Raw genomic sequence first — 27,575 nt, 5'->3', positions numbered from 1 at the left:
GTCCTGGCTGGGTGCAATCCCAGCAGTGGCCACCACTCCCAGTGGCACTCATTGCGCTGAAGAGCTGCCGGCCCTCTGATTGGATGACAGCTCAGAGGCATAATTTCCTGCCGAGGCCAATTCGGGACCTAGACTGCATAAAACTGCTGCATGGCTTCCAGGCCCAGCAATGGTGGGCTTGTCCCCAATGTTTTAGCTGGTGGATGGGGCCACCACCACAATGTAAAAATCTGGCCCATGTCTCTAATCCCTACTAAATCTGGTTCCTCCTAATGCATGATTGCATCCGCCTCCCCTGTTTTATTACTGACACTGTGTATTGCTGTACAGACATTTTAACTAATTTTTAATAGGATTTCTGCTCACTTTATGCTTAACCTTTATCGACTCACTTTTTTAAACTCTACTTATTCCCTTGCCAATGCCCTCCCTTACTTTATTCTTTCCTTGCTTTCCTTCCCTGTTTTGTCTACAGTTAGGCTGCTCAAGTTTTTTGTAGTTCCCAACCTCCCTATTTACCCTTTCTGCGAGGATACGGGCCCCATCCAATTCAGGTGGAGCACGTACCATTGGTACAGCTCCTTCCTGTTCCAGAACTGGTACCAGTGCCCAATGAATAGGAATCCATTTCCCACACCAGCCCTTCAGCCATGTGTTAATTCTCATGATTTGTCTTCTATGCCAATTTGCACTAGACTTGAGCAATAATCCAGAAATTATTACCCTCGAGGTCGTGCTTTTTAATTTAGCTCCTATCTCCTGATATTCCCTCAGCAGGACCTCCTTCCTGTTCCTACCTATGTCGTTTGTTCCAATATGGGCCATGACAATGGATTTATCCCCTCTCTTTCCAAGTTCCTCTCCAGCGGCTGTGCGACATCCCTTACTCTGGCATCAGGCAGGCAACACACCCTTCGGGATGCTCATTCTTGGCTGTAGTAGACACTATCTATCCCTTAATTATAGGGTCCCCTATTAGTCCCACTGTTCTAGTCCTTCCTTACCTTGGACAGCCTTCTGAGCCACAGTGCCTTGGTCTGCATTGTAGCTGCTCTCCCTGTGTTCTTTCTCCTTGTCTCCACAGGTAGCCAGTATATTGTACCTGTTAGATAAGACCAGTGTGACCTTATTCTCAACTTCTCCTAAATCCTCATTCCAGGCTCCCCAACAGTCACATCCTCTCTTTCCTGAACTTGTGTTTTCCTCGGGGGTGTGACTGTATTATGGATTAAACTATCCAGAAAATCCTCTTCCTGTTGGAGTCTCTCCAACTCGCACTCCAGCTCAATGACTGAGCCGGAGAGATTCCAGATGGAGATCGAGGCAGTCTTGCTCTCCACTATCTCCCCAGTTCTGCAGTCCAAACACACAACCTTGCTCTGCCATATCTTAGACTAATCTGATTTTAGTTATTTAATTAAAGTCTTTATTCAACAATTATTTGTAGTTTATATTAAATAGTTTAACTATTTGAGCTATGAATGAAATACAGTACTTGTATTTTCCTGGTCCTAGTTTAAATTACTGCCCTAATTTATGGGGAAAAAAACCCCTTAAAACTCACCAATCACCTGTCTGCTCACCCAATTAATGCCTCTTGACTTCAGCTCTCAGGTCTCATCTCCCGCTTCCCCTCTCAGGCTGCTCCCCGTTTTGTAAAATACCAGAATAGCACCTCTGCGCTGAATTCCGTCACTCATCAAATTCCCCGAGTTAAGTACTCTGTAGATGAAGTACTCCGTCGAGCTGGACTTCTGCTACTTACTCAGTACTAGGATCACTGTTTTTTGATACACACTAATTGTTTGGACATCGGGGTACAAGGCACAATTTCAAGTTATGCAGTTGACATGAAACCTGAAAGTGTAATGAATAGTGAGGAAGATAATAATCTTCAAGAGTACAGAGACAGACTGTTCGAATGGGAAGACATATGACTGATGAAATTCAATGCAGAAAAGTGTGAGATGATACATTTTGGTAGGAAGATAAAGGAGAGACAATACAAGCTAAAAGGGGTGCAAGAACAGAGACTATTGTGCACAAATCTTTGAAGGTGGCAGGACAGGTTAACAAAGCAATTAATAAAGCAGGGCTTTATAAACAGAGACAAAGTACAGGAAGTATGCCAAACCTATATATAAAAAAAAAACTAGCTTGACCCCCAGATGGAGTATGGTTTTCAATTCTGGGCACTATTTCAGTAGGATATGAAGACTTTGGAGAGATTCGCCAGAATGTTTCCAGGGAGACATGCAGGATTATAATTGCGAGGCTAGACTACAAAAGCTGAGATTGTTCTTCTTAGGAGCAGAGAAGGCCAAGAGGAGATTTGATAGGAGGTGTTTAAAATCATGAAGTGTTTAGATAATATAAATAAAAGTAACTGTTTCCAATGGCAGAAAGGTCGCTAATCAGAGGGCACAGATTTAAGGTGGTTTGCAAAAGGAAGAACCTAACAAGTGGTTAGGATTTGAATGCATGATAGTTTGGTGCAAACAGATTCAATAGTATCGTTCAAAGGGAATTGGAGAAATACTTGAAGTTTTAAAAATTGCAGGTATATAGAGAAAGAGTGGCGGAGTGGGACCAACTGGATTGCTCTTCAGAAGAGTTGATGGGCCAAACGGCCATCTTCTGTGCCAAACGATTCCATGATTAAAAAGCCACCTCAACTTTTAGTATTTCCTTTACCTTGGTGTTGGTTATTCCACTTTTGTGAAGCACATTGGGATGTTTCCCTATTATAAAGGCACTATAATAAATGCAAGTTGCCGCTATTCATCAACCTTTTCAATAGAGCTCAGGGGAGTAAAATACATTAGTTGGTTGAAACATTTCCGCAATATTCCAGAATGGCTAAATCTTGTCCTCAGTTATCAAATTTATTTACAAAACTAAAAAATATAACTTTAGAATGAGAAATATTAGGGGCTAGATTTTCCCATGGATGCTGGTGACTACACTAATAGGTTAAATGCTATTTCGCAGTATAAACACTAGTGCCATAATTAAAAGTAAATACAGTGGAAAACATCACAAACATTGAAATCAATTTAATGCCCATTTAAAAAAATAATTGTAAAAATAAAATGTATATTACCCCAGTACAATTACCTGTCCTGACTGAGCAAAAGTGCTGCCAGAGTTGAGAACACAGTTCCCACGAAGCCATTCAGTGCCCACCATGGATTCTGTATAATTAGCCCGGCTATAATAATAATCCCGCTCAATGAATTGTTGACAAACATCACCTGAGCAATTCCACGCAAGTTCCAGTCAATAAATAGAAAGACAACGTTCTGCTCTGCAATATTTTCAGAAAAAAAAATTAGAGCATCCGTTATGTGTGCTTCTATTGCACCTGTGACTTTTACTTCTGTGTACATAAACAATCTATATACTAATATCTCAATTATAAAGTTAAATTGCAATCAAAAATGGGCACATTTGCTACTATTTGAAACTAAAACATAGCAAATTGGAAATAAAACCAAACTGGTGGCTTCCTTTTTAGCATAGACTAAATACAAAAACTTCATCACTCGAGGTGATTGCTATAGTGAAGCTGGCCACTGAACAAAGTAAAGTGGGTGCTGTCAAATCTGCCTGCTCCTCCTTTTTGCACTTAAACAACATCCATGTTACTTTAATAGAATTTTTATATGGTGAATCTTCTCTTTCCATCATGTTACAATCCTGTTAAAATAAAGTGGATTGTTTACAAACCTGTGAAGGATTTTAAGCTTTCTGATATAGACTTTTTGATATTTGCTCAATGAGGACGAAGTAAGGCCTATGGAGTGAGAACTGTTCAGGAGACATTCAACCAGGAGATGAATGAAAGAATGGACTGAAAAATCCTAGATGAGCAGGTGAATACTTGGTAAGAGAGAAAAATAGGTTAAAGTATGTATAACAAATGAAGGATAAATCATGTGCAGCCAATGGAATCAAACAAAAATAACAGGTAGACTAAGGAGCAATAGCCTACCAAGGAATGGATCGTTTGTAACAAAACATCAATTGCGCCTGTTTGGGACCCCAACCACCAGATTAAACATTTACTCCCTCCATCAACGGTGCACTGCAGCAACTCGACAAGGCTTCCTCGACAGCACCTTCCAAACCTGCGACCTCTACCAACTAGAAGAACAAGGGCAGCAGACATCTGGGAGCACCATCACCTGCAAGTTCCCCTTCAAATTACAGACTATCCTGACTTGGAACTACATCGCCATTCCTTCAGTGTTGCTGGGTCAAAATCCTGGAACTCACTCCCAACAGCATTGTGCGTCTACCTACAGCACGTGGTCTGCAGTGGTTCAAGAAGGTGGCTCACCACCACCTTCTCAAGGACAATTAGGGATGGGCAATAAATGCAGGCCTTGCCAGTGACATTCAATTCTTATGAATGAATCAGAAAAAAAAAGCAAAAGGTCCTGGGCCATAGTAGTTAGCTTGACAAAGATTGAAAAGCTTCATGGACTTGTTTACAGCTCAAGCTGCCTTGAGAAAGTATGTACGATAGACCCATTGAAACCTGTTGTGCCATCACGGACATTTACTCATTTTGCTAACAGCGAAAGATAAGGAAAATAAAAAGGACAGTTGCTGCCAATACCATGAGAAATAGAAAAAAAAACCCAGCAGATTCTGCCTGGCAACAGTAAGAAAAGGTATAACTCATGAAGGGCGATTTTTCATGAGACCAGAAGCAGCATTCTTGAAAGATGTTGAAGAACCAACTTCCTCAACTCTTCCACAACAAGGATCTGATCACCCTTGTTTCAGAGTAGTGCTCCCCAGGATAATGTTTTTGGCTTCATTACCTGGAAAAACGGTCATGTCAATAAAAATTGTTTAGAGTGTTTAAAACCATTATTGGGTCTCAGTAGATTCTTGACTGTTCTGGTCCACTAATAGAGAAAAAAATGTAGACCTGCATATGCAGTGACACAGTGTACATGGATGATGGTGAGAAAAATGTCCAAGTCAAAGTAAGTACTACAAAAACCATTAAGAGGGTGCATGAATCTATGGAGAAACAGTGAACTCGTAGAAGTGGAGGTGCAGTGACCTGTGGTTGCCTTATGCTTACACAGGGGCAAGGCGGCATAGGAGTTATATTACTGGATTAGTAATCCTGAGGCCTGGACTAATGATCTGGAGAAGAGTTCCAATCCCACCATAGCAACTGGGGAATTTTAATTCAATTAACTAAATAAATATGGAATATAGAGTTTGATAACTACCGGATTGTCGTAAAAATCTATATGGTTCACTAATGCCTTTAAGGAAGGAAATCTGTTCTCCTTACCCAATCTGGGCTATGTGACTCCAGACCCACAGCAATGTGGTTGATTCTTAACTGTTGTCCTAAATGCCCTTGCAAGCCACTCAGTTGTATTCTCGAGAGCAATTATGGATGGATAATAGATGGAACTTACTGTGAAAATGCTGCACATCACAAATGGGATTGGTTCACAAATAAGTGGTGACTAAATACTTTAGGGTAGACTCTTTTTCAATTGTCACGAACACATGGTATACCTAACGATGATTTTTAATCCATCGGCTGGAAACCTGAATTAAACTTATAAAAAAGGTGACTGCTAGCAGCTAACATGGCCACAGAAATGTGAATCATAAAACCCTATGTTCTAATGCATCGAGGTGGAGTCAAATGTATGGCTAGTGCCCTCCAGAACAATGACTTGGGGAGTTTGGAGTAAATCACCTGGCCAGTCTCTATTATCAAGACATTAAAGGCAATCACTTGGGACATTAACCTGGTGGAGGCAAACCACTCAACGACAATCACTTGAACAATGGGACCCTTATTGAGAGAAGGGAATTCCGAGACATGAACTAATTAAGTTGCAAGAGGAAATATACACTGAGCCATCAACTGGCACACCACGGGCTGAATTTTATTCGGGCGCAGCGCAGCGCCTTTTCAACTTAGCAGGGTGCCCGCATTTAAAGGCTGCTGCGCGGGGGCTCATTAGAATCACGGCACCGAGCCACCTTCCCCATATTACATGTGGAAAGGTGAGACATTCGGCGCAATGAGAGAGCTTTTGACAGTTGTGTAGCAGGTGCTGGGGCTCTATTTTAAGCACCCCAGCACCTTCTTCCTGACAGCTGTCAAAGAAATATTTACCTGACTGCTGAAGAGTGGGGCTGCTGTCAATCTGGCAGCAAAGCAGAAAGCACTGCTGAAGTCCAGCAGGTCAGGTAGCATCTGTGGAGAGAGAAGCAAAGATGCCTTTGGCCTGACCTGCTGAGCGACGCCAGCACTTTCCACTTTGCTGCTACATACTTACCCTGCTGTGTCCCAGTGTCCTGTGAAGTTGCAATCCTCTTCTCCCACTCAAGTGTAACATTCCTTTTTGTAGGCGTGCCGCACCTGGGTGAATAATCTTAAATTTGCACGCTCCAGGACGAGAAACCTAAAGACTATGAAAGGTATTACAGAGGATTACAGAGAACACACTGACACAAATGAGAATGCACGGTGTCACAGCAATGTAAATACGTCTTTCACTAAATGTTTCTCCTTTGTGTGTCCTTTTCTCTGTGCAAATGATGTATGCCAGCATGTAGCACCAATGTCACATCCCTTTGTACCATTGGCCCTTCAGGAGAGCGAACATATGAAATATCATTGCCATGCCACCATTACTCATGCGCGTCTCCTCGGATGCGGTGACATGGACATTGGCTCAGTCAGCTGCTGCCTCTAATGGTTTACACAGAGATGCTGCAGATGTGGACTGGTGCACAGCAGGTGAGCGAGGGTTATGTGTGGCTTACAAAGCTTATGTCAGTTCCTATGGGAGCAGATAGCCTTTGTCTGATAAGCCACTTCCGTATATCGCTAGCTCACCGCTAGCCCTGCGTGCAGAGCCTGGGTGCCATCTGCCCTCCCATGCGTCTTTCATGTTGTAGGTCCTCAGCATCCTCATAGTCCGAGGTGGAACCCTGTTGATATCCCTCCTCATCATGTCAGGCCTGGCCCCTATTGGGTGCGTAGTTGTGCAGAGCAGCAAAGAAAGGAGCTGGACTTTTCGGCCCATAGTACAGGGCATCACCCTATCCATACAGGCATTGGAAGTGCTCTTTCAGCATGCCGATCTTCTGCTCAATGGCGGCTCATGTAGCTCAGTGGCTGGCATTGTATCTTTCCTCTTCAGCAGTGGTGGGGTCACTCACTGGTGTTGGGAGCCACGTTTGCAAAGGATAGCCCTTATCTCCAAGAAGTCACTCCTCCATCTGAGCCAGTTCAGTGAACAGCGGTGGCAGTCGGGACTGGCACAAGACCAAGGTGTCACGGCAGCTGCCTGAGAAGTGGTCACACCTTCGCAGCAAGCATCTCCGGTGATCACATACCAGCTTCACCTAGATTGAGAGGGCTCCTTCAGTAGTGATGTCTGCGGGTGGTAGCCTGGCAGGAGGCTTGATGGCCACATGAGTGCAGTCTATGAACATTACAACCTATGGTTCTCCAGAAATGGTGCCAGAACCAATCACCCTGTGAGCCTGGCTGTGAGAGTCTGCCCTGAAGCGGACATACTCACTGGCCCTCCAGTGCAGGCCATTGGTGACCTCCCTGATGCAGCTGTGCACTGCTGACTGTGTGACCCCACAAAGGTCTCTGGTGGGCCTCTAAAAAGCTGTAGAGGTATCAGGCTTGAGAACCACTGCCACTATGAGAAACAATACCATGGGATGTCCACCGGAGCCCATGGGCTGCAGGTCATCCTTGAGCAGAGCACAGAGACGTGTCACCACCTTCTCTACATGTGCAATCGCCTTTGACACTGGTGCTCTGACATCCGATGGCATGTCATGTGGGGCCTGTAGATGCACGGCAAACGTAATGGCAAGCTCCCCTTGGGGGCTGCTGCTCACAACCGGGGACCTCTACGTGGATCGCACATGCCTGTTGGTATTGCCTCTGGCACATATGGATCCTCACGTGCAGAGGATCACACAATGTAGGATGAGTTATACCTATTTCCATGGTATTGATGGGTACATCAGCTGCTTTCCTGGATCAATTATGTGGCGTGCTATGGCATTACCCATCTTGGCCAACACTCAGAATGGCACAGCATGACCACATCAAGATCCTACCAGCTGAATCGATTGCCCCCACCATCCATATAACCTTAATGCTCCTGCCCTTTCTGGCACCCTCCCCACACACATGGTGCCGAGTGTGCCATTGCTCCCTTACAGACACAGAGCATACACTGTTAACAGAGGGATGGTACACAGTACCCCCCTTTATGCCAGCAGAGCTTTCCCTCCAGTAATCCCAGACTCCCTCCCTTTAAGAATGCAGAGTGAGACCCTTGTGTATCGTGTATCGCCGCCTCCCTCTTCCCTTCCAGTATGCAGAGTGAGACCCCTGTGTATCCCATCCCTCTCTCCTCCCTTCCGTAATGCAGAGTGAGACGCTTGAGTAACAGAACTTACCCTCGCTGGCGACAAGTTCTGCCTCTGAGGACCTTCCGGCTTTTCAAATCAGGAACGGGACGGCACATGACGGCTATGCGTTCAGCGAAAAGTCAGGAACATTCTGTGGAGGGGTGGCGGGCTGCACAATCGGCAAAGGTAAAGTAACGTTTACCATATGCTAATTGTGGTGTTGCCGCCGTGTGGCAGGTGCCACACCAAGGTCCCACTGCCGCAGGCAATACGCGGTAGGCCCTTCTCAACATCGCGGGTTGAGGCGGGCCTCTCCTCGCAGCATTTTACCAGCCCCCAGTCACAGAGTTAAACAGTCTGTGCCAGCCATCAAGCACCTATCTATTCTAATCCCATTTTCCAGCACTTGGCCCGTAGACTTGTATGCTATGGCGTTTCAAGGGCTCATCTAAATACTTCTTAAATGTTGTGATGGTTCCTATTCCAGATTTGAACTACCCTCTGGGTGAAAACATTTTTCCTCAAATCCCCTCTAAACCTCCTGGCCCCTTACCTTAAATCTATGCCCTCTGGTTATTGATCCCTCTGCTATGGGAAAAGGTTTCTTCCTACCCACCCTATCCATGCCCCTCATAATTTTGTATACCTCAGTCAGGTCCCCCTCAGCCTTCTCTGCTCGAAGGAAACCAACCGTGGCCTTTTCAGTCTCTCTTCATAGCTGAAATGCTCCAGCCGAGGCAACATCCTGGTGAATCTCCTCTGCACCCCCTCAGTACAATCACATCCTTCCTATAGTGTGGTGCCCAGAACTGTACACAGTACTCCAGCTGTGGCCTAACATTTTATACAGCTCCATCATAACCTCCCTGCTCTTATATTCTATGCCTTGGCTAATAAAGGCATGTATACCATATGCCTTCCTTAGCACCTTAACTACCTGTGCTGCTCCCTTCAGTGATCTATGGACAAGTACACCAAGGTCCCTCTGACCCTCTGTACCTCCTTTGGTCCTACCATCCATTGTATATTCCCTTGCTTTGTTAGTCCTCCCAAAATGCATCACCTCACACTTCTCAGGATTAAGTTCCATTTGTCACTGCTCTGCCCATTTTACCAGCCCATCTATCATCCTGTAATCTAAGGCTTCCCTCCTCACTATTTAGGACACCACCAATTTTCACGTCACCTGCGAATTTACTGATCATACCTCCTATATTCACATCTAAATCATTAATGTACACGACAAACAGCAAGGGTCCCAGCACCGATCCCTGCAGTACACCACTGGTCACAGGGTTCCACTCGAATAAACCACCCTCGACCATCACTTTCTGACTCCTGCCACGAAGCCAATTTTGGATCCAATTTTCCAATTTGCCCTGGATCCCATAGGCTCCTACCTTCTTAACCAATCTCCCATACGGGACCTTATCAAAAACCTTGCTGAAGTCCATGTAGACTACCTCAACTGCTTTACCCTCATCTACATCTCGTCACCTCCTCGAAAAATTCAATCATTGCTGGGAGGTTTGCTAGTGCTGTTGAGGAACGGGGGTGGTTTAAACTAATTAGGTAGGGGGATGGGATACAGAGTGGAGGTGCAGTATGGGGTGATGCACAGTCAAATATAGAAGAGAAACTGAGTCAGTCTAGAAGGACAGCAAATATCAACCTGTTAAGGCACAAGTGAAAAATGCAAGGCTGGATTGCACCTATTTTAAAACAAGGAGTCTTAATAGTAAGGCATATGAATTGAGGGCATTGATTAGCACATGGGATTATGATATTATTGCCATCACAGAGACGTGGATGAGGGAGGGGCAGGACTGGCAGCTCAATACTCCAAGGTATAGAATCTTCAGGCGTGAAAGGGGAGGGGATAAAAGAGGAGGTGGCATTGCACTGTTGATCAAGGAGTCAATTACTACAGTAAGGAGTAAGAATGATATCTTCGAAGGTTCCTCAAATGAGGCCATATGGGTAGAACTTAAAAACAAAAAGGGGGCAATCACTTATCTGGAAGTGTAATACAGGCCTCCAAACAAACAGTCAGGGAGAGATAGAGGAGCAGATATGTAGACAAATCTCAGAGGTGTAAAAATATTAGGGTAATAATAGTAGGGGATTTCAACTTCCCTAATATCAACTGGGATAGTCTTAGTGTAAAAGACTTAAAGGGGGCGGAAATCTTAAAATGCATGCAGGAGAGCTTTTTGAGCCAGTACGTAGAAAGTCCTACAAGAGAAGGGGCAGTACTGGACCTAATCCTGGGGAATGAAGCTGGACAAGTGGTAGAAGTGTCAATGGGGGAGCATTTTGGGGATAGTGACGATAACTCTAAGAGTTAAGGTAGTTATGGAAAAGGACAAAGACGGACTGGAAATAAAAGCACTGAATTGGGGGGTGGTGGGGGAAGGCTGATTTCAATATGATAAAACAGAATCTGGCCAAAGTGGACTGGGAGCAGCTACTTGTAGGAAAGTCTACATCAGACCAGTGAGAGTCATTCAAAGATGAAATAGTGAGAGTTCAGGGCCAACATGTTCCTGTCAAGGTGAAGGGTAGGACCAACAAGTCCAGCGAACCCTGGATGTCAAGGGATATAGGGGATTGGATAAGGGGAAAAAGGAGGCTTATGGCAGATTCAGAGCACTGAAAACAGCAGAGGCACTAGAGGAGTATAGAAAATGCAGGGGTGGGGGTACTTAAAAAACTAATGATGGCAGCGAAGAGGGGACATGAAAAAACACTGGTGGGCAAGATAAAGGAAAATCCCAAGGCGCTTTATAATTTATATCAAGGGCAAGAGGATAAGCAGGGAAAGAGTAGGGCCCATTTGGGACCCAAGTGGCAATCCGTGTGTGGAGCTCGAGGACGTAGGTGAGGTTTTAAATGATTACTTTTCATCTGTGTTCACTATGGAGAAGGACAATGTCGATGTAGAGATCAGGGAGGGGGATTGTGATATACTCGCACAAACTAGCATTGAAAGGGAGGAGGTATTAGTGGTTTTGTGGGGGCTTAAAAGTGGATACATCCCCAGGCCCAGATGAGATGTATCTCAAGTTGCTATGTGAGGCAAGGGAGGAGATAGCAGGGGCTCTGACACAAATTTTCAAATCCTCTCTGACCACAGGAGAGGTACCAGAGGACTGGAGGACAGCGAATGTGGTGCCGTTATTCAAGAAGGGTAGCAGGGATAAACCAGGTAATTACAGGTCGGTGAGTCTACCATCAGTGGTTGAGAAACTATTGGAAAAAATTCAGAAGGACAGGATTAATCTCCACTTGGACAGGCAGAGATTAATCAAGGAAAGTCAGCATGGCTTTGTCGGGGGAATATCAGTATTCACCAAGGAGAAGGACTTGGTGGATGAAGAGCCGAGGGAAGGGAGTGCAGATAGTCTCAGTCATCTCATTATCAAAAAGGACGAGGTGTTGGGTGTCTTGCAAAGTATTAAGGTAGATAAGTCCCCAGGGCCTGATGGGATCTACCCCAGAATACTGAGGGAGGCAAGGGAAGAAATTGCTGGGGCCTTGACAGAAATCTTTGCATCCTCATTGGCTACAGGTGAGGTCCCAGAGGACTGGAGAATAGCCAATGTTGTTCCTTTGTTTAAGAAGGGGAGCAAGGATAATCCAGGAAATTATAGGCCGGTGAGTCTTACGTCAGTGGTAGGGAAATTATTAGAGAGGATTCTTCGGGACAGGATTTACTCCCATTTGGAAACAAACAAACTTATTAGTGAGAGACAGCATGGTTTTGTGAAGGGGAGGTCGTGTCTTACTAATTTGATTGAGTTTTTTGAGGAAGTGACGAAGATGATTGATGAAGGAAGCGCGGTGGATGTTGTCTATATGGACTTCAGTAAAGCCTTTGACATGGTCCCGCATGGCAGACTGGTGCAAAAGGTGAAGTCACACGGGATCAGAGGTGAGCTGGCAAGATGGATACAGAACTGGCTCAGTCACAGAAGACAAAGGGTAACAGTGGATGGGTGTTTTTCTGAATGGAGGGATGTGACTAGTGGTGTTCCGCAGGGATCAGTGCTGAGACCTTTGCTGTTTGTAGTATATAAAAATGATTTGGAGGAAAATGTAGCTGGTCTGATTAGTAAGTTTGCGGACGACACAAAGGTTGGTGGAGTTGCGGATAATGATGAGGATTATCAGAGGATACAGCAGGATATAGATCGGTTGGAGACTTGGGCGGAGAAATGGTAGATGGAGTTTAATCCGGACAAATGTGAGGTAATGCATTTTGGAAGGTCTAATGCAGGTGGGAAGCAGACAGTAAATGGCAGAACCCTTTGGAGTATTGACAGTCAGAGAGATCTGGGCGTACAGGTCCACAGGTCACTGAAAGTGGCAACGCAGGTGGATAAGGTAGACAAGAAGGCATACAGCATGCTTGCCTTCATCAGTCAGGGCATAGAGTATAAAACTTGGCAAGTCATGTTGCAGCTGTACAGAACCTTAGTTCGGCCACACTTAGAATATTGCGTGCAATTCTGGTCGCCACACTACCAGAAGGACGTGGAGGCTTTGGAGAGGGTACAGAGGAGGTTTACCAGGATGTTGCCTGGTCTGGAGGGCATTAGCTATGAGGAGAGGTTGGAAAAACTCGGATTGTTTTCACTGGAACGACAGAGGTGGAGGGGCGACATGATAGAGGTTTACAAAGTTATGAGCGGCATGGACAGAGTGGATAGTCAGAAGCTTTTTCCCAGGGTGGAAGAGTCAGTTACTAGGGGACATAGGTTTAAGATGCGAGGGGCAAAGTTTAGAAGGGATGTGCGAGGTAAGTTTTTTTTTTACACAGAGGGTGGTGAGTGCCTGGAACTTGCTGCCAGGGGAGGTGGTGGAAGCAGATACGATAGCGACGTTTAAGAGACATCTTGACAAATATATGAATAGGAAGGGAATAGAGGGATATGGGCCCCGGAAGTGCAGAAGGTGTTAGTTTCGGCAGGCATCAAGATCGGCGCAGGCCTGGAGGGCCGAATGGCCTGTTCCTGTGCTGTACTGTTCTTTGTTCTTTGTCTCCTCTTGCCAGAGAGGATTTGAAAATTTGTGTCAGAGCCCCTGCTATCTCCTCCCTTGCCTCACATAACAGCCTGGGATACATCTCATCTGGGCCTGGGGATTTATCCACTTTTAAGCCTGCTTAAATGGCTAATACTTCCTCCCTTGCCATCCTAATATGTTCAAGTATATTACAATTTCTCTCCCTGATCTCTACACCTACATCGCTCTTCCCCATAGTGAACACAGATGAAAAGTAATCATTTAACATTTCACCTATGTCCTTCGGCTCCACACACAGATTGCCACTTTGGTCCCTAATGGGCCCTACTCTTTCCCTGCTTATCCTCTTGCCCTGAATAGACTTATACAATGCCTTAGGATTTTCCTTTACCTTGCCTGCTGGTGTTTTTTCATGTCCCCTCTACGCTCTCCTAATTACTTTCTTAAGTACCCTTCATCCTTTCTATACTCCTCTGGGGCCTCAGCTGTTTTCAGCACTCTGAATCTGCCATAAGCCTCTTTTTTTTCCTGATCCAACCCTCTATATTGCTCGACATCCAGGGTTCCCTGGACTTGTTGGTCCTACCCTTCATCTTAGTGGTGACTCCCCGTCTGCTCTGGCCAGATCCTGTTCTATCATATTGAAATCAGCCTTCCCCCAATTCAGTACCTCTATTTGCTGTCCATCTTTGTCCTTTTCCATAACTACCCTATATCTTACAGAGTTATGGTCACTATCCTCGAAATGCTCCCCTACTGACACTTCTACCACTTGTCCGGCTTCATTCCCTAAGATTACGTCCAGTACGGCCCCTTCTCTTGTAGGACTTTCGACGTGCTGGCTCAAAAAGCTCTCCTGTATGCATTTTAAGAATTCCGCCCCCTTTAAGCCTTTTGCACTAAGACTATCCCAGTTAATATTGGGGAAGTTAAAATCCCATTACTATACTATTATTCAACACTATTATTCCCCTATTATTTTTACACCTCTCTGAGATTTGCCTGCATACCTGCTCCTCTATCTCTCCCTGACTATTTGGAGGCCTGTCGTACACTCCCAGCCAAGTAATTGCCCCCTTCTTGAAATGTACTTTTCACTAATTTAAATTTATATATTTGTGTTTTAGTACCCTGACTTATTTTACTACTCATCTCTGTATATTGTTTCTTAATATAATTAATCTAATCTGATATATAACTCCCTTGTGCAGTGTTCCTCCAGCTAACTGATTCAATTGCAGCACACCAGTTTGTTGGTGCACATCACAATGTGTGGCACGTACCCGAGGGATACTACACTTCTGGTCATCCCTCTCCTCCTTCCAGTTGGATTCAAACAGTTTTCCAAAAATTTGTTGCAAATTAAAATTGGTAAGCCAATGACAATTATCATAACGAATGTCTCTTGGTAACGCAGAGCACGCACAGAGTGATCGCTGACGTCATTAGTGCATCTGAACATTGGTTAGCATGGGTCTGTGCATGTGCACACCGATGTCACCATGCAATGACGCCAGACGTAATGATGTCTGATCTTTGCATCACCCCTAAATGCCTGCAATTGCCGCCTCCATTCCATTCCCAACAGTATCCCGCTCCCTCCTACACCCATCTGCTCACCGCTCGCTCCCCACCTCGCTGCTTCCCCACCCCTCCTGGCCACTTGCTCCCCGCCTCGCCACTTAACCCCCCCCTCCACCCGCTGTGCCCCAGCTGCTCGCTCTCAGCTTCCCCCGCCCCCCCCACCCTCAGCCTCCTCCATCCCACCCCCCAACAGTATCCTACTCCCTCCTGCGCTCGTCTGCTCACCGCTTGTTTCCTGCCTCCTCCCCTCAGCCACTTTTTAAAAAATTCATTCATGGGATGTGGGTGTCGCTGGCTAGGCCAGCATTTATTGCCCATCCCTAATTGCCCACGAGAAGGTGGTGGTGAGCTTCCTTCTTGAACCACTGCAGTCCATGTGAGGTAGGTAGACCCACAGTGCTATTTGGAAGGGAATACCAGGATATTGACCCAGCGACAGTGAAGGAATGGCGATATAGTTCGAAGTCAGGATGGTGTGTGGCTTGGAGGGGAACTTGCAGGTGGTGGTGTTCCCATGCATTTGCTGCCCTTGTCCTTCTAGGTGGTAGAGGTCGCAGGTTTGGAAGGTGTTGTCGAAGGAGCCTTCGTGCGTTGCTGCAGTGCATCTTGTAGATGGTGCACACTGCTGCCACTGTGCGTCAGTGGTGGAGTGAGTGAACGTTTGTGGATGGGGCGCCAATCAAGCGGGCTGCTTTGTCCTGGATGGTGTCGAGCTTCTTGAGTGTTGTTGGAGCTGCACCTATCCAGTCAAGTGGAGAGTATTCCATCACACTCCTGACTTGTGCCTTGTAGATGGTGGACAGACTTTGGGGAGTCAGGAGGTGAGTTACTCGCCACAGGATTCCTAGCCTCTGACCTGCTCATGTGGCCACATTATTTATATGGCTACTCCAGTTCAGTTTCTGGTCAATGGTAGCCCCTAGGATGTTGATAGTGGGGGATTCAGCAATGGTAATGCCATTGAACGTCAACGGGAGATGGTTAGATTCTCTCTTGTTGGAGATGATCATTGCCTGGCAATTGTGTGGCACGAATGTTACTTGCCATTTATCAGCCCAAGCCTGGATATTGTCCAGGTCTTGCTGCATTTCTACATGGGCTTCTTCAGTATCTGAGGAGTCCCGATTGGTGTTGAACATTGTGCAATCATCAGCAAACATCCCCACTTCTGACCTTATGATTGAAGGAAAGGTCATTGATGGTTAGGCCTGGGACACTACCCTGAGGAACTTCTGCAGTAATGTCCTGGACCTCAGATGATTGACTTTCAAAAACCACAACCATCTTCCTTTGCGTTAGGTATGACTCCAACGAGCGGCGAGTTTTCCCCCTGATTCCCATTGACTCTAGTTACGCGAGGGCTCCTTCATGCCATACTCGGTCAAATGCTGCCTTGATGGCAGGGCCCTGGGGGGTGTTGTTGAGCATAGAGACCTTGGGGTGCAAGTACATAGTTCCCTGAAAGTGGCAACACAGGTAGACAGGGTGGTGAAAAAGGCGTAAGGCATGCTTGCCTTCATCGGCCGAGGCATTGAGCACAAGAGTTAGGACATCATGTTACAGTTGTACATAACGTTGGTTAAGCCACATTTGGAGCACTGTGTGCAGTTCTGGTTGCCGCACTACAGGAAAGATGTGATTAAGCGAGAGAGGGTGCAGAAAAGATTCACAAGGATGTTGCCTAGTTTGGAGGGCTTGAGTTATGTAGAAAGATTGGATAGGCTGGGTCTGTTTTCCCTGGAGCGAAGGAGGCTGAGAGGAGACACGAGAGAGGTATATAAAATTATGAGAGGCATAGATAGGGTAGATAGCCAGAGTCTGTTTCCATTGGTAGGGGTGATTAAAACTAGAGGGCATAGATTTAAAGTGAGAGGGAGGAGGTTGAAAGGGGATCAAAGGGGTAAATTTTTCACAAAGAATAGAGGGTATCTGGAATGAGCTGCCTGAGGAGGTGGTGGAGGCAGGAACAGTAGCGACATTTAAGAGACATCCAGACAGGTACTTGAATGAGCAAGGCATAGAGAGATATGGAATTAATGCAGGCAGGTGCGATTAGTATAGATAGGCATTATGGTCGGCATGGACGCGGTGGGCCGAAGGGACTGTTTCTATGCTGTACGACTCTATGACTCTATGTCAAAGGCTGTCACTCTCACCTCACCTCTCGAGTTCAGCTCTTTTGTCCATGTTTGAACCAAGGCTGTAATGAGGTCAGGAGCTGAGTTGCCCTGGCGGAACCCAAATGGAGTGTCACTGAGCAGGTTATTGCTGAGCAAGTGCTGCTTCATGGCACTGTTGACGACACCTTCCATCACTTCACTGACGATTGAGACTGATGGGATGGTATTTGGCCAGGTTGGACTTGTCCTGCTTTTTGTGCACAGGACATACCTGGGCAATTTTCCACATTGCCAGGTAGATGTTCTGGAGCATAGGTCTTCAGTACTATTGCTGAAGTATTCTCAGGGCCCATAGCCTTTGCAGTATCCAGTGCCTCCAGTCGTTTCTTGATATCATAGAACATAGAACAGTACAGCACAGTACAGGTCCTTCGGCCCACGATGTTGTGCCGAACCTTTAACCTACTCTAAGATCAAACTAACTACCTACCCTTCATTCTGCTATCATCCATGTACCTATCCAAGAGTCGCTTAAATATCCCTAATGTATCTGCTTCTACTACCACCGCTGGCAGCGCATTCCACGCACCCACCACTCTCTGTATAAAGAACCTACCTCTGACATCTCCCTGAAACATTCCTCCAATCACGTTAAAATTATGTCCCCTGGTGATAGCCCTTTCCACCCTGGGAAAATGTCTCTGGCTATCCACTCTATCTATGCCTCTCATCATCTTGTACCCCTCTATTAAGTCACCTCTCATCCTTCTTCGCTCCAATGAGAAAAGCCCTAGCTCCCTCAGTCTTTCTTCGTAAGACATGCCCTCCAGTCCAGGCAGCATCCTGGTAAACAAAAACAAGAAATGCTGGAATCACTCAGCAGGTCTGGCAGCATCTGTGGAAAGAGAAGCAGAGTTAACGTTTCGGGTCAGTGACCCTTCTTCGGAACTGACAAATATTAGAAAAGTCACAGATTATAAGCAAGTGAGGTGGGGGTGGGGCAAGAGATAACAAAGGAGAAGGTGCAGATTGGACCAGGCCACATAGCTGACCAAAAGGTCACGGAGCAAAGGCAAACAATATGTTAATGGTGTGTTGAAAGACAAAGCATTAGTGCAGATTAGGTGTGAATACACTGAATATTGAACAGCAGCAAGTGCAAACCTGAAAAAAAACCTGAAAAAAAACAGTGGGTAAGCAAACTGAACAAACTAAGATGAAATGAAATAAATGCAAAAAAAATTGCAAAAAATGTAAAAAAAGGATGTAAAAAAAAAAGGAAGAAAAAATAACTAAAAATGAAAGTAAAATGGGGGGCTGTCATGCTCTGAAATTATTGAACTCAATGTTCAGTCCGGCAGGCTGTAGTGTGCCTAATCGGTAGATGAGATGCTGTTCCTCGAGCTTGCGTTGATGTTCACTGGAACACTGCAGCAATCCCAGGACAGAGATGTGAGCATGAGAGCAGGGGGGAGTGTTGAAATGGCAAGCAACCGGAAGCTCAGGGTCCTGCTTGCGGACTGAGCGGAGATGTTCCGCAAAGCGGTCTGGGTGATCTATGGACATGGACCCCAAGATCCCTCTGTTCCTCCACACTACCAAGAATCCTGTCTTTAAGCCTGTATTCCGCATTCAAATTCGACCTTCCAAAATGAATCACTTCACACTTTTCCAGGTTGAACTCCATCTGCCACTTCTCAGCCCAACTCTGCATCCTGTCAATGTCCCGTTGCAACCTACAACAGCCTTTCACACTATCCACAACTCCAGCAACCTTCGTGTCATCGGCAAACTTGCTAACCCAGCTTTCTACTTCCTCATCCAAGTCATTTATAAAGATCACAAAGAGCAGAGGTCCCAGAACAGATCCCTGCGGAACACCACTGGTCACCGAGCTCCAGGCTGAATACTTTCCATCTACTACCACCCTCTGACTTCTATGGGCCAGCCAATTTTGCATCCAGACAGCCAACTTCCCCTGTATCCCATGCCTCCTCACTTTCTGAATGAGCCTACCATGGGGAACCTTATCAAACGCCTTGCTAAAATCCATATACACCACATCCACTGCTCTTCCTTCATCAATGTGTTTTGTCACATCTTCAAAGAATTCAATAAGGCTTGTGAGGCATGTCTGCCCCTCACAAAGCCATGCTGACTGTCTCTAATCAAACCATGCTTTTCCAAATAATCATAGATCCTGTCTCTCAGAATCCTCTCCAATAATTTGCCCACTGCCGACGTAAGACTGACTGGTCTATAATTCCCACGGTTATCCCTATTCCCTTTCTTGAACAAGGGAACAACAGTTGCCACCCTCCAATCATCCGGTACTGCTCTAGTGGACAGCGAGGACGCAAAGATCATCGCCAAAGGCGCAACAATCTCTTCCCTCGCTTCCCGTAATATCCTTGGGTATATCCCGTCTGGCCCCGGGGACTTATCTGTCCTCATGTCTTTCAAAATTTCCAGCACATCCTCCCTCTTAACCTCAACCTGTTCGAGCATATCAGCCTGTTCCACGCTGTCCTCACAAACGACCAGTTCCCTCTCACTAGTGAATACTGAAGCAAAGTATTCATTTAGGACCTCCCCTACCTCCTCCAACGCCAGGCACAAGTTCCCTCCACTATCCCTGATCGGCCCTACCCTCACTCTGACCATCCTCTTGTTCCTCACATAAGTGTAGAACGCCTTGGGATTTTCCTTAATCCTACCCGCCAAGACTTTTTCATGTCCCCTTCTAGCTCTCATAAGTCCATTCTTCAGTTCCTTCCTGGCTACCTTGTAATCCTCGAGAGCCCTGTCTGATCCTTGCTTCCTCAACCTTAAGTAAGCTTCCTTCTTCCTCTTGAAAAGCTGTTCCACATCTCTTGTCATCCAAGGTTCCTTCACCCTACCATCCCTTCCTTGCGTCATCGGGACAAACCTATCCAGCAGTCGCAGCAAGTGCTCCCTAAAGAACCTCCACATTTCTGTCGTGCATTTCCTTAAGAACCTCTGTTCCCAGTTTATGCTCCCCAGTTCCTGCCTAATAGCATTGTAACTCCCCCTCCCCCAATTAAATATTTTCCCATCCCGTCTGCTCCTGTCCCTCTCCATGACTATAGTAAAGGTCAGGGAGTTGTGATCACGATCACGCAGAGTGAATCAAATTGGCTGAAGTCTGGCATCGGTGATGCTGGGGACTTCAGGAGGAGGCCGAGATGGATCATCAACTCGGCACTTCTGGCTGAAGATTGTTGCAAATGCTTCTGCCTGATCTTTCGCACTGATGTGCTGGGCTCCCCCATTATCAAGGATGGGGATATTTATGTAGCCACCTCCTTCAGTTAGTTGTTTAATTGTCCACCACCATTCACGGCTGGATGTGGAAGGAGTGCAGAGCTTAGATCTGATGCGTTGATTATGAGATCGCTTCGCTGTCTATTGCATGCTGATTACGCAGTTTGGCATGCAAGTAGTCATCTGTTGTAGCTTCACCAGGCTGACACCTCATTTTGAGGTATGCCTGGTGCTGCTCCTGGCATGCCCTCCTGCACTCTTCATTGAACCAGGGTTGGTCTCCTGGTTTGATGGTAATGGTAGAGTGGTGGATATGCCGGGCCATGAGGTTACAGATTGTGGTTGAGTACAATTCTGCTGCTGCTGATGGCCCACAGCGCCTCATGGATGCCCAGTTTTGCATGGCTAGATCGGTTCGAAATCTATCCCATTTAGTACAGTGATAGTGCCACACAACACAATGGAGGGTATCCTCAATGTGAAGGCGGGACAGTGCGGTGGTCACTCCAACCAATACTGTCATGGACAGATGCATGCAGCAGGCAGATTGGTGAGGATGAGATAATGTATGTTTTTCCCTCACCACCTGCTGCAGACCCAGTCTAGCAGCTATGTCCTTTAGGACTTGGCCAGCTTGGTCAGTAGTGGTGCTACCGAGCCACTCTTGTGATGGACATTGCAGTCCCCCACCCAGCTTACATTCTGCCCCCTTGCCACCCTCAGTGCTTCCTCCAAGTACTGTTCAACATGGAGGAGTACTGACTCATCAGCTGAGGGAGGGCGGTAGGTGGTAATCAGCAGGAGGTTTCCTTGCCCATATTTGACGTGATGCTATGAGACTTCATGGGGTCCGGAGTTGATGTTGAGGACTCCCAGGGCAACTCCCTCCCGACTGTATTCAACTGTACCGCCACCTCTGCTGGGTCTTTCCTGCCAGTGGGACAGGATACATCCGGCGATAGTGATGGCAGTGTCTGGGACATTGTCAGGTATGATTCCGTGAGTGTGACTATGTCAGGATGCTACTTGACTAGTCTGTGGGACAGCTCTTCCAACTTTGGCACAAGCCCCCAGATGTTAGTAAGGAGGACTTTGCAGGGTTGACCGGGCTGGGTTTGCTGTTGTCGTTTCCGGTGCCTTGGTCGATGCTGGTTTCATTCCTTTTTATTGACTTCGTAGTGGTTAGATACAACTGAGTGGCTTGCCAGGCCATTTCAGAGGGCATTTAAGAGTCAACCACATTGCTGTGGGTCTGGAGTCACATGTAGGCCGGACCAGGTAAGGACAGCAGATTTCCTTCCCTAAAGGAGATTTGTGAGCCAGATGGGTTTTTAGAACAATTGACCATTTTTTCATGGCCATCATTAGACTTGCTTTTTAATTCCAGATTTATTAATTGAATTCAAATTCCACCTTCTGCTGTAGTGGGATTTGAACCAGTGTCCCCAGAGCAATACCCTGGGTCTCTGTGACAATACCACCATGCCACCGCCTCCCCTGAGCTCTTGCTCCCGACTCGCCGTTCCCCCCCACCGCAGCCATTGAGGGGGTTTGGGTTTAATTCTTTCTGTAACAAATTGAGCAGTGCCATTTTTATTCCTGGCAGCTGCCTGAGACGTTGCAGACAATGACGTTTCTGTTGATGAGGCTGCATTTGTGCATGTACCAGTACTGCATCACCTTAGTGGTTGCATTTTCAGCAAATGCAGCCTCATCATGAATGCCAAATAAAAACAACAAACAAGTTGTAGTGATAGGGGATTCGATGGTTAGGAGAACAGACAGGTGTTTCTGTGGCCGTAGATGGGACTCCAGGGTGGTATGTTGCCTCCCTGGTGCCATGGTCAAGGATGTCACGGAACGGCTACAGGACATTCTTCTGGGGGAGCGTGAACAGCCAGAGGTGGTCCATGTTAGCACCAATGACATAGGTAGGAACGGGGATGAGGTACTGAAAGCAGATTTTAGGGAGCTAGGAAGGAGATCAAAAAGCAGGACCCCAAAAGCAGTAATCACAAGCTTACTCCCAGATCCATGTGCAAGTATAGGAATAGGAAAATTGAGCGATTGAATACGTGGCTGCAGAACTGGTGTAGGAGGGAGGGCATCAGATGTCTGAGGCATTGGGACCATTTCTGGGGCAGCTGGGACCTATACAAGATGGACAGGTTGCATCTTAGCAGGACTTGGACTAATATTCTTGCAGGGAGATTTGCTCGTGCTGTTGGGGAGGGTTTAAACTAGATTGGCAGGAGGATGGGAACCTGACAGGGAGCTCTGATCAGAGGGAAGCAAAACTGTCAGGGGTGTGGGAACAAGGAGCAAATATCAGAGAAGAATACCAAGGTGAACAGAATACTGCGAGAGATAGATAGCACTAGAGTAGGGAATAGTAAGTTTTTAGGTGGAGTCAGAGTAAGGGAGAAAATAATAAAATCTATATCAGGTGTCATGCTAGGCCCCACCTGCCAAGAATGAGGCACATTAATTTTGTCATGAACATTGATTTTAAACTGCTACTGGAGCGACGAAAGGACTTGTTAAAAAGATCAGCTATGACTGGAAAAGCTATTTGCATACTAATAGACGGTGTTTGGAAGGACAAAGCAGCCATTCCCTGACATTCAACCCACAATGGACCTTGATCACCAGGTATTGTGTGCAAGAGGAGCATTCCAGGCCCTGCTAAGATTATATAATCCACAGAGCCAAGACATGGTCAGACCAGTTAGTCACATGACTAACTGCTTGGCAACCTGGGATTTTTTTCTGAATGGCACAAACAGTTTGAACTTGAAGAGTGTCTGTTTGCTCCTGGACTGAGAAGATCTCTCAGTCTGCTCCCATCTCTTTCTCACAAGCCTCTGAATCCACTGAAGACACATGAACCCCAAGAAAGAAAAGTCTCCTACAGCGAACAAGGTTTAAGAATACTGGGTCCCAGCAAAAAACAAGATCTACCGACAATCAAGGACTCTACAGCGAGCTCGAAGATCCGTAACAAAAAACTCTCTGCAGAGATTAACTCAAACTTTTCCACTTTATTTTTCTTCTGCTCTTGTCTGTCCCTATCTGCAGGTGTGTATCACGTATGTATGCTAGCGTGGGAGTGTTGTGAATCTGTAGGTGTTAACCGAATTAGAGTTTAAGTTTAATAAAATTTCAAATTTTCTCATTTAAACCTAAGAAAACCTGTTTGTGCTGGTGTCTTTGCCTTATAATTGGAAAGCAATGAACAAGGATTCACCAAGGGGAGCTAAAAAAAAATACGGTGTTTTTAAGAATTAAACCCTGTTACGGTAAGAGCAGGTGAAGGCTGAGAGGGACCCCGAGACACCTTTCTCACTTGGGCATAACACAGGGTTAACGTGCATATATGTGACTGCACGGACTGTGGCTAGTAAGATTGGTGAGGGATAGATGCAGATTGCCGTGTGGAAATACTATGTTCTGGCTGTAACAGAGACGTGGTTCATAGAAGGGCAGGACTGGGTGTTAAATATTCCTGGATACAAGGTGTTCAGGAAAGATAGGAAAGGGAAAAAAGGGGGAGGCGTGGCAGTATTGATTAAGGAGAGCATTGCAGTGCTGGAAAAAAAGGATGTCCCAGTGGGGTTGAGGATAGAATCAATTTGGCTCGAGCTAAGGAACAAAAAAGCTGCAGTTACATTGTTCGGTGTTGTCTATAAGCCACCAACAGGCAAGAAGGATGTGGAGGAACAAATTTGTAAGAAAATTACAGAGAGGTGCAAAAATTATAGGGCAGTTATACGGGGGGACTTTAATTATCCAAACATAGACTGGGATAGTAGTAGTGTAAAGGGCAGTGTGAGGGGCAAGAGTTCCTAGAATGTGTTCAGGAAAATTTCTAAACATCAGTATGTTGCTAGCCCAACGAGAAAAGAGGCACTGCTAGACCTGGTTCTTGGGATCTTCTAGCAAACAAGAGCGAACCAAGCAGCAATAACAAACAATGGATGAATAAGGACATTACCATAAAATAGAAACTAAGGAGGAGGCATAAAGGAAGAAAAAAGAATGAGGTGGGCCAAGTGGATCAAGTGTCAGCAGCAGAGCATTTAGGGGACAGTGATCATTGTATCATAAGGTTTAAGCTGACTATGGAAAAGGACAAAGAACAATCCACTGTAAGAATAATTAACTGAGGGAAAGCCAACTTCAAAGGGGTAAGAATGGAGCTGGGGGCGAATAAATTGGAGTCAAAATGTGGCAGGAAAATAGGTAGCTGAACAATAGGCTATCTTCAAAGAAGAGACAGTTCAGGCACGGTCAAGGTATGTTCCCTTGAGGGGGAACGGTAGGGCAAACAAATCCCGAGCTCCCTGGATGAACAAAAAGAGGTAGAGATTAAGATAAAGACGAAAAGGTGTGCTTACGATAGATGTCAGGCAGAAAATACTATTGAGAACCAGGCTAAGTATAGAAGATCCAGAGGGGAAGTGAAAGAGCAAATAAGAGAAGCAAAGAAAGAGCATGAAAAGAAACTGGCAACTAGCATTTCTAGACATTATATATATATAAATAAATAGGGTGGTAAAAGGAGGAGTGCAGCCTATTCGGGACCATGAAAGGGGCTTATACATGGAGGCAGAGGGCATAGCTGGAGGTATTAAATGAATACTTTGCATCTGTCTTTATCGAAGAAGAAGAGGCAACCCAGGCAATGGTGAAAGAGGAGATAATGCAGACATTAGAAGGGTTGAAAATTGATAAAGAGGAAGTATTAGATAGGCTGTCTGTACTTAAAGTGGATAAGGCACCAGGACCAGATAAGATGCATCCAAGGATACCGAGGGAAGTGAGGGTGGAAATCGTGGAGGCACTGGCCATAATTTTTCAGTCTTCCTTAGTCTCGGGGGTGGTGCCAGAGGACTGGAGAATTGCAAATGTTACACTCTTGTTCAAAAAACGGGTATAAAGATAAGCCCAGCAACTACAGGTCAGTCAGTTTAACTTTGATGGTGGGGAAACTTCTAGAAAAAAATCAGGACAAAATTAATAGTCACCTGGACAAATGCAGGATAATTAAGGAAAGCCAGCATGGATTTCTTAAGGGAAAATCATGTTAAACTAACTAGTTGGGAGTTTTTTGAGGAGGTAACAGATAGGGTTGATGAGGGTAATGCTATTGAAGTGGTGTATATGGACTTTCAAAAGGCGTTTGATACAGTACCACACAACAGACTTGTGAGCAAATTTATAGCTCATGGAATAAAAGGAACGGTAGCAACGTGGATATGGAATTGGATGAGTGACAGGAAACAAAGAGTAGTGGTTAATGGATGTTTTCGGGCTGGTGGAAGGTTTGTATTAGAGTCCTCCAGGGGCCAGTGTTGGGACCCTTGCTTTTCCTGATATATATTAATGACCTAGACCTTGGCATATAGGGAACAATTTCAAAGTTTGAAGAGGATACGAAACTTGGAAGCATTGTGAACTGTGAGGAGTGTAGAACTTCAAAAAGGACATAGACAAGTTGGTGGAATGGACAGACAGGTGCAGATGAAGTTCCATGCAGAGAAATTTGAAATGATTCATTTTGGTAGGAAGAACATGGAGTGACTATATAAAATAAAAGGGTACAATTTTAAAGTGGGTGCAGGAGCAGAGGGACCTGGGTGTATATGCGCATAAGTCATTGAAGGTGGCAGGGCAGGTTGAGAGAGTGGTTAATAAAGCATGCAGTATCCTAGGGGAAGAAAGGGCAGTTTTCCTTGAAGTGAAGGCTGAGAGATGATTTGACAGAGGTACTCAAAATCATGGGTGGTCTGGACAAAGTAGATAGAGAGAAACTGTTCCCACTTGTGAAAGGATCGAGAACAAGAGGGCACAGATTTAAAGTGTTTGTTAAGGGAAGCAAGTGACATGAGGAAAAACTTGTTCACGCAGAGAGTGGTTAAGGTCTGGAATGCACTGCCTGAGAGCATGTTGGAGACAGGTTCAATTGAAGCATTCAAAAGGGAATGAGGCTGTTATATGAAAAGAAAGAATGTGCAGAGTTACGGGGAGAAGGCGGGGGAATGGAACGGAGTAAATTGTTCTTTCAGAGAGCCGGTGCAGACACGATAGGCCGAATGGCCTCCTTCTGCACTGTAACAATTCTGTGAACAACAACTTGTATTTTTTAGCATCTTTAATGTAGTAAAACATCCCAAGGTGCTTCAAAAGAGCATTATCAGATAACATTGTCTCAGGCTATTCACTTCCTTCACTGCTGTGCTGATACCTTCAAATGTTCATCCATGTTAAACTTACTTATTCCTGGTCTTGGGACTGAAATATACCCAGCTTTATTGTAAAGCTGCACAATGTTGCTCAAATGCATCATTAATAATCTTAACATACTGTTAATGCTCATCAATACATTTCTTGTGAGCTAGGAATAATCGAGCATTTCGATCCTTGCTAATCATCCAGAGTCATTTTACATGAGTAGTGCTATATAAATTCTATTTTATAACCCATTAAAATAGTCCATTTGTCCTTTGCCCCCAATATTACTTTTTTCTTTACACACATCTTCACTTTTTGCTAAAATTAGCAAAGACAGAAAATTCAGTCCTGTAGTTTCTTACCTTTGAGCCAATCACCAAACATTCTGATTTTATCAGGGAAAAGTAGAATATGTTCACAATTACTGCAGAAATTCTTGAAGCTATCTTGTTTGATGACTGAGTGCTCTTCTATATTAAGTGCTACTGTTTGGTGCATGAATGCATTTGTCTCCAGCTAAAAATCAAGTTCATTCAGAAAATAATGTTAACATTTTTTTTTTAATTAGACCCATAAAGAAACAACTATCAGACATGCACAAAACTTGGAAAAGCTGACAAGCAGCTTCAAAAAAGATGGCACAGCCCCAAAAGAAGCTTACGACCCAACAGACAATATTCAACTGAAAATCAAGCTCAATTACAGCCTATGACCAAGAGCACTGCTTCAAGGCAACTGAATATGTACATTTATTTTTATCAGATTCAATTTCAGGATTTCTTTTTTGGTGTTTTGTAATCACCTTGAGCAATTCAATTTGTCTTTCTGTAAAAATCAAGACCCAATGATTTCATAATTAGTTTCAATGAAAGCGCAATAAACTGG

General features: G+C 45.3%; 1 protein-coding gene across 1 annotated transcript in view; it reads right to left on the bottom strand.

Moving 5' to 3' along the window:
• LOC137370338 (urea transporter 2-like) overlaps positions 1 to 27,112 on the bottom strand; it is a 157,387-nt gene extending 130,275 nt beyond the window's left edge. The window contains exons 1-2 of the mRNA XM_068032707.1: positions 27,053 to 27,112; positions 3,118 to 3,307 (exon numbers count right to left, since the gene is read on the bottom strand). Coding sequence (XP_067888808.1) covers positions 3,118 to 3,307; positions 27,053 to 27,074 — 212 coding nt within the window. The 5' untranslated portion in view covers positions 27,075 to 27,112. The remainder of the gene's footprint in view (positions 1 to 3,117; positions 3,308 to 27,052) is intronic.
• Between the last annotated feature and the right edge of the window lie 463 nt (positions 27,113 to 27,575).

Source organism: Heterodontus francisci, chromosome 1 (genome assembly GCF_036365525.1).
Source record: "Heterodontus francisci isolate sHetFra1 chromosome 1, sHetFra1.hap1, whole genome shotgun sequence".
In the NCBI taxonomy this organism is placed as follows: Eukaryota; Metazoa; Chordata; class Chondrichthyes; order Heterodontiformes; family Heterodontidae; genus Heterodontus; species Heterodontus francisci.
The sequence above is the reverse complement of the archived record's forward strand: the minus strand, read 5'-3'. Positions and strand labels throughout refer to the sequence as shown.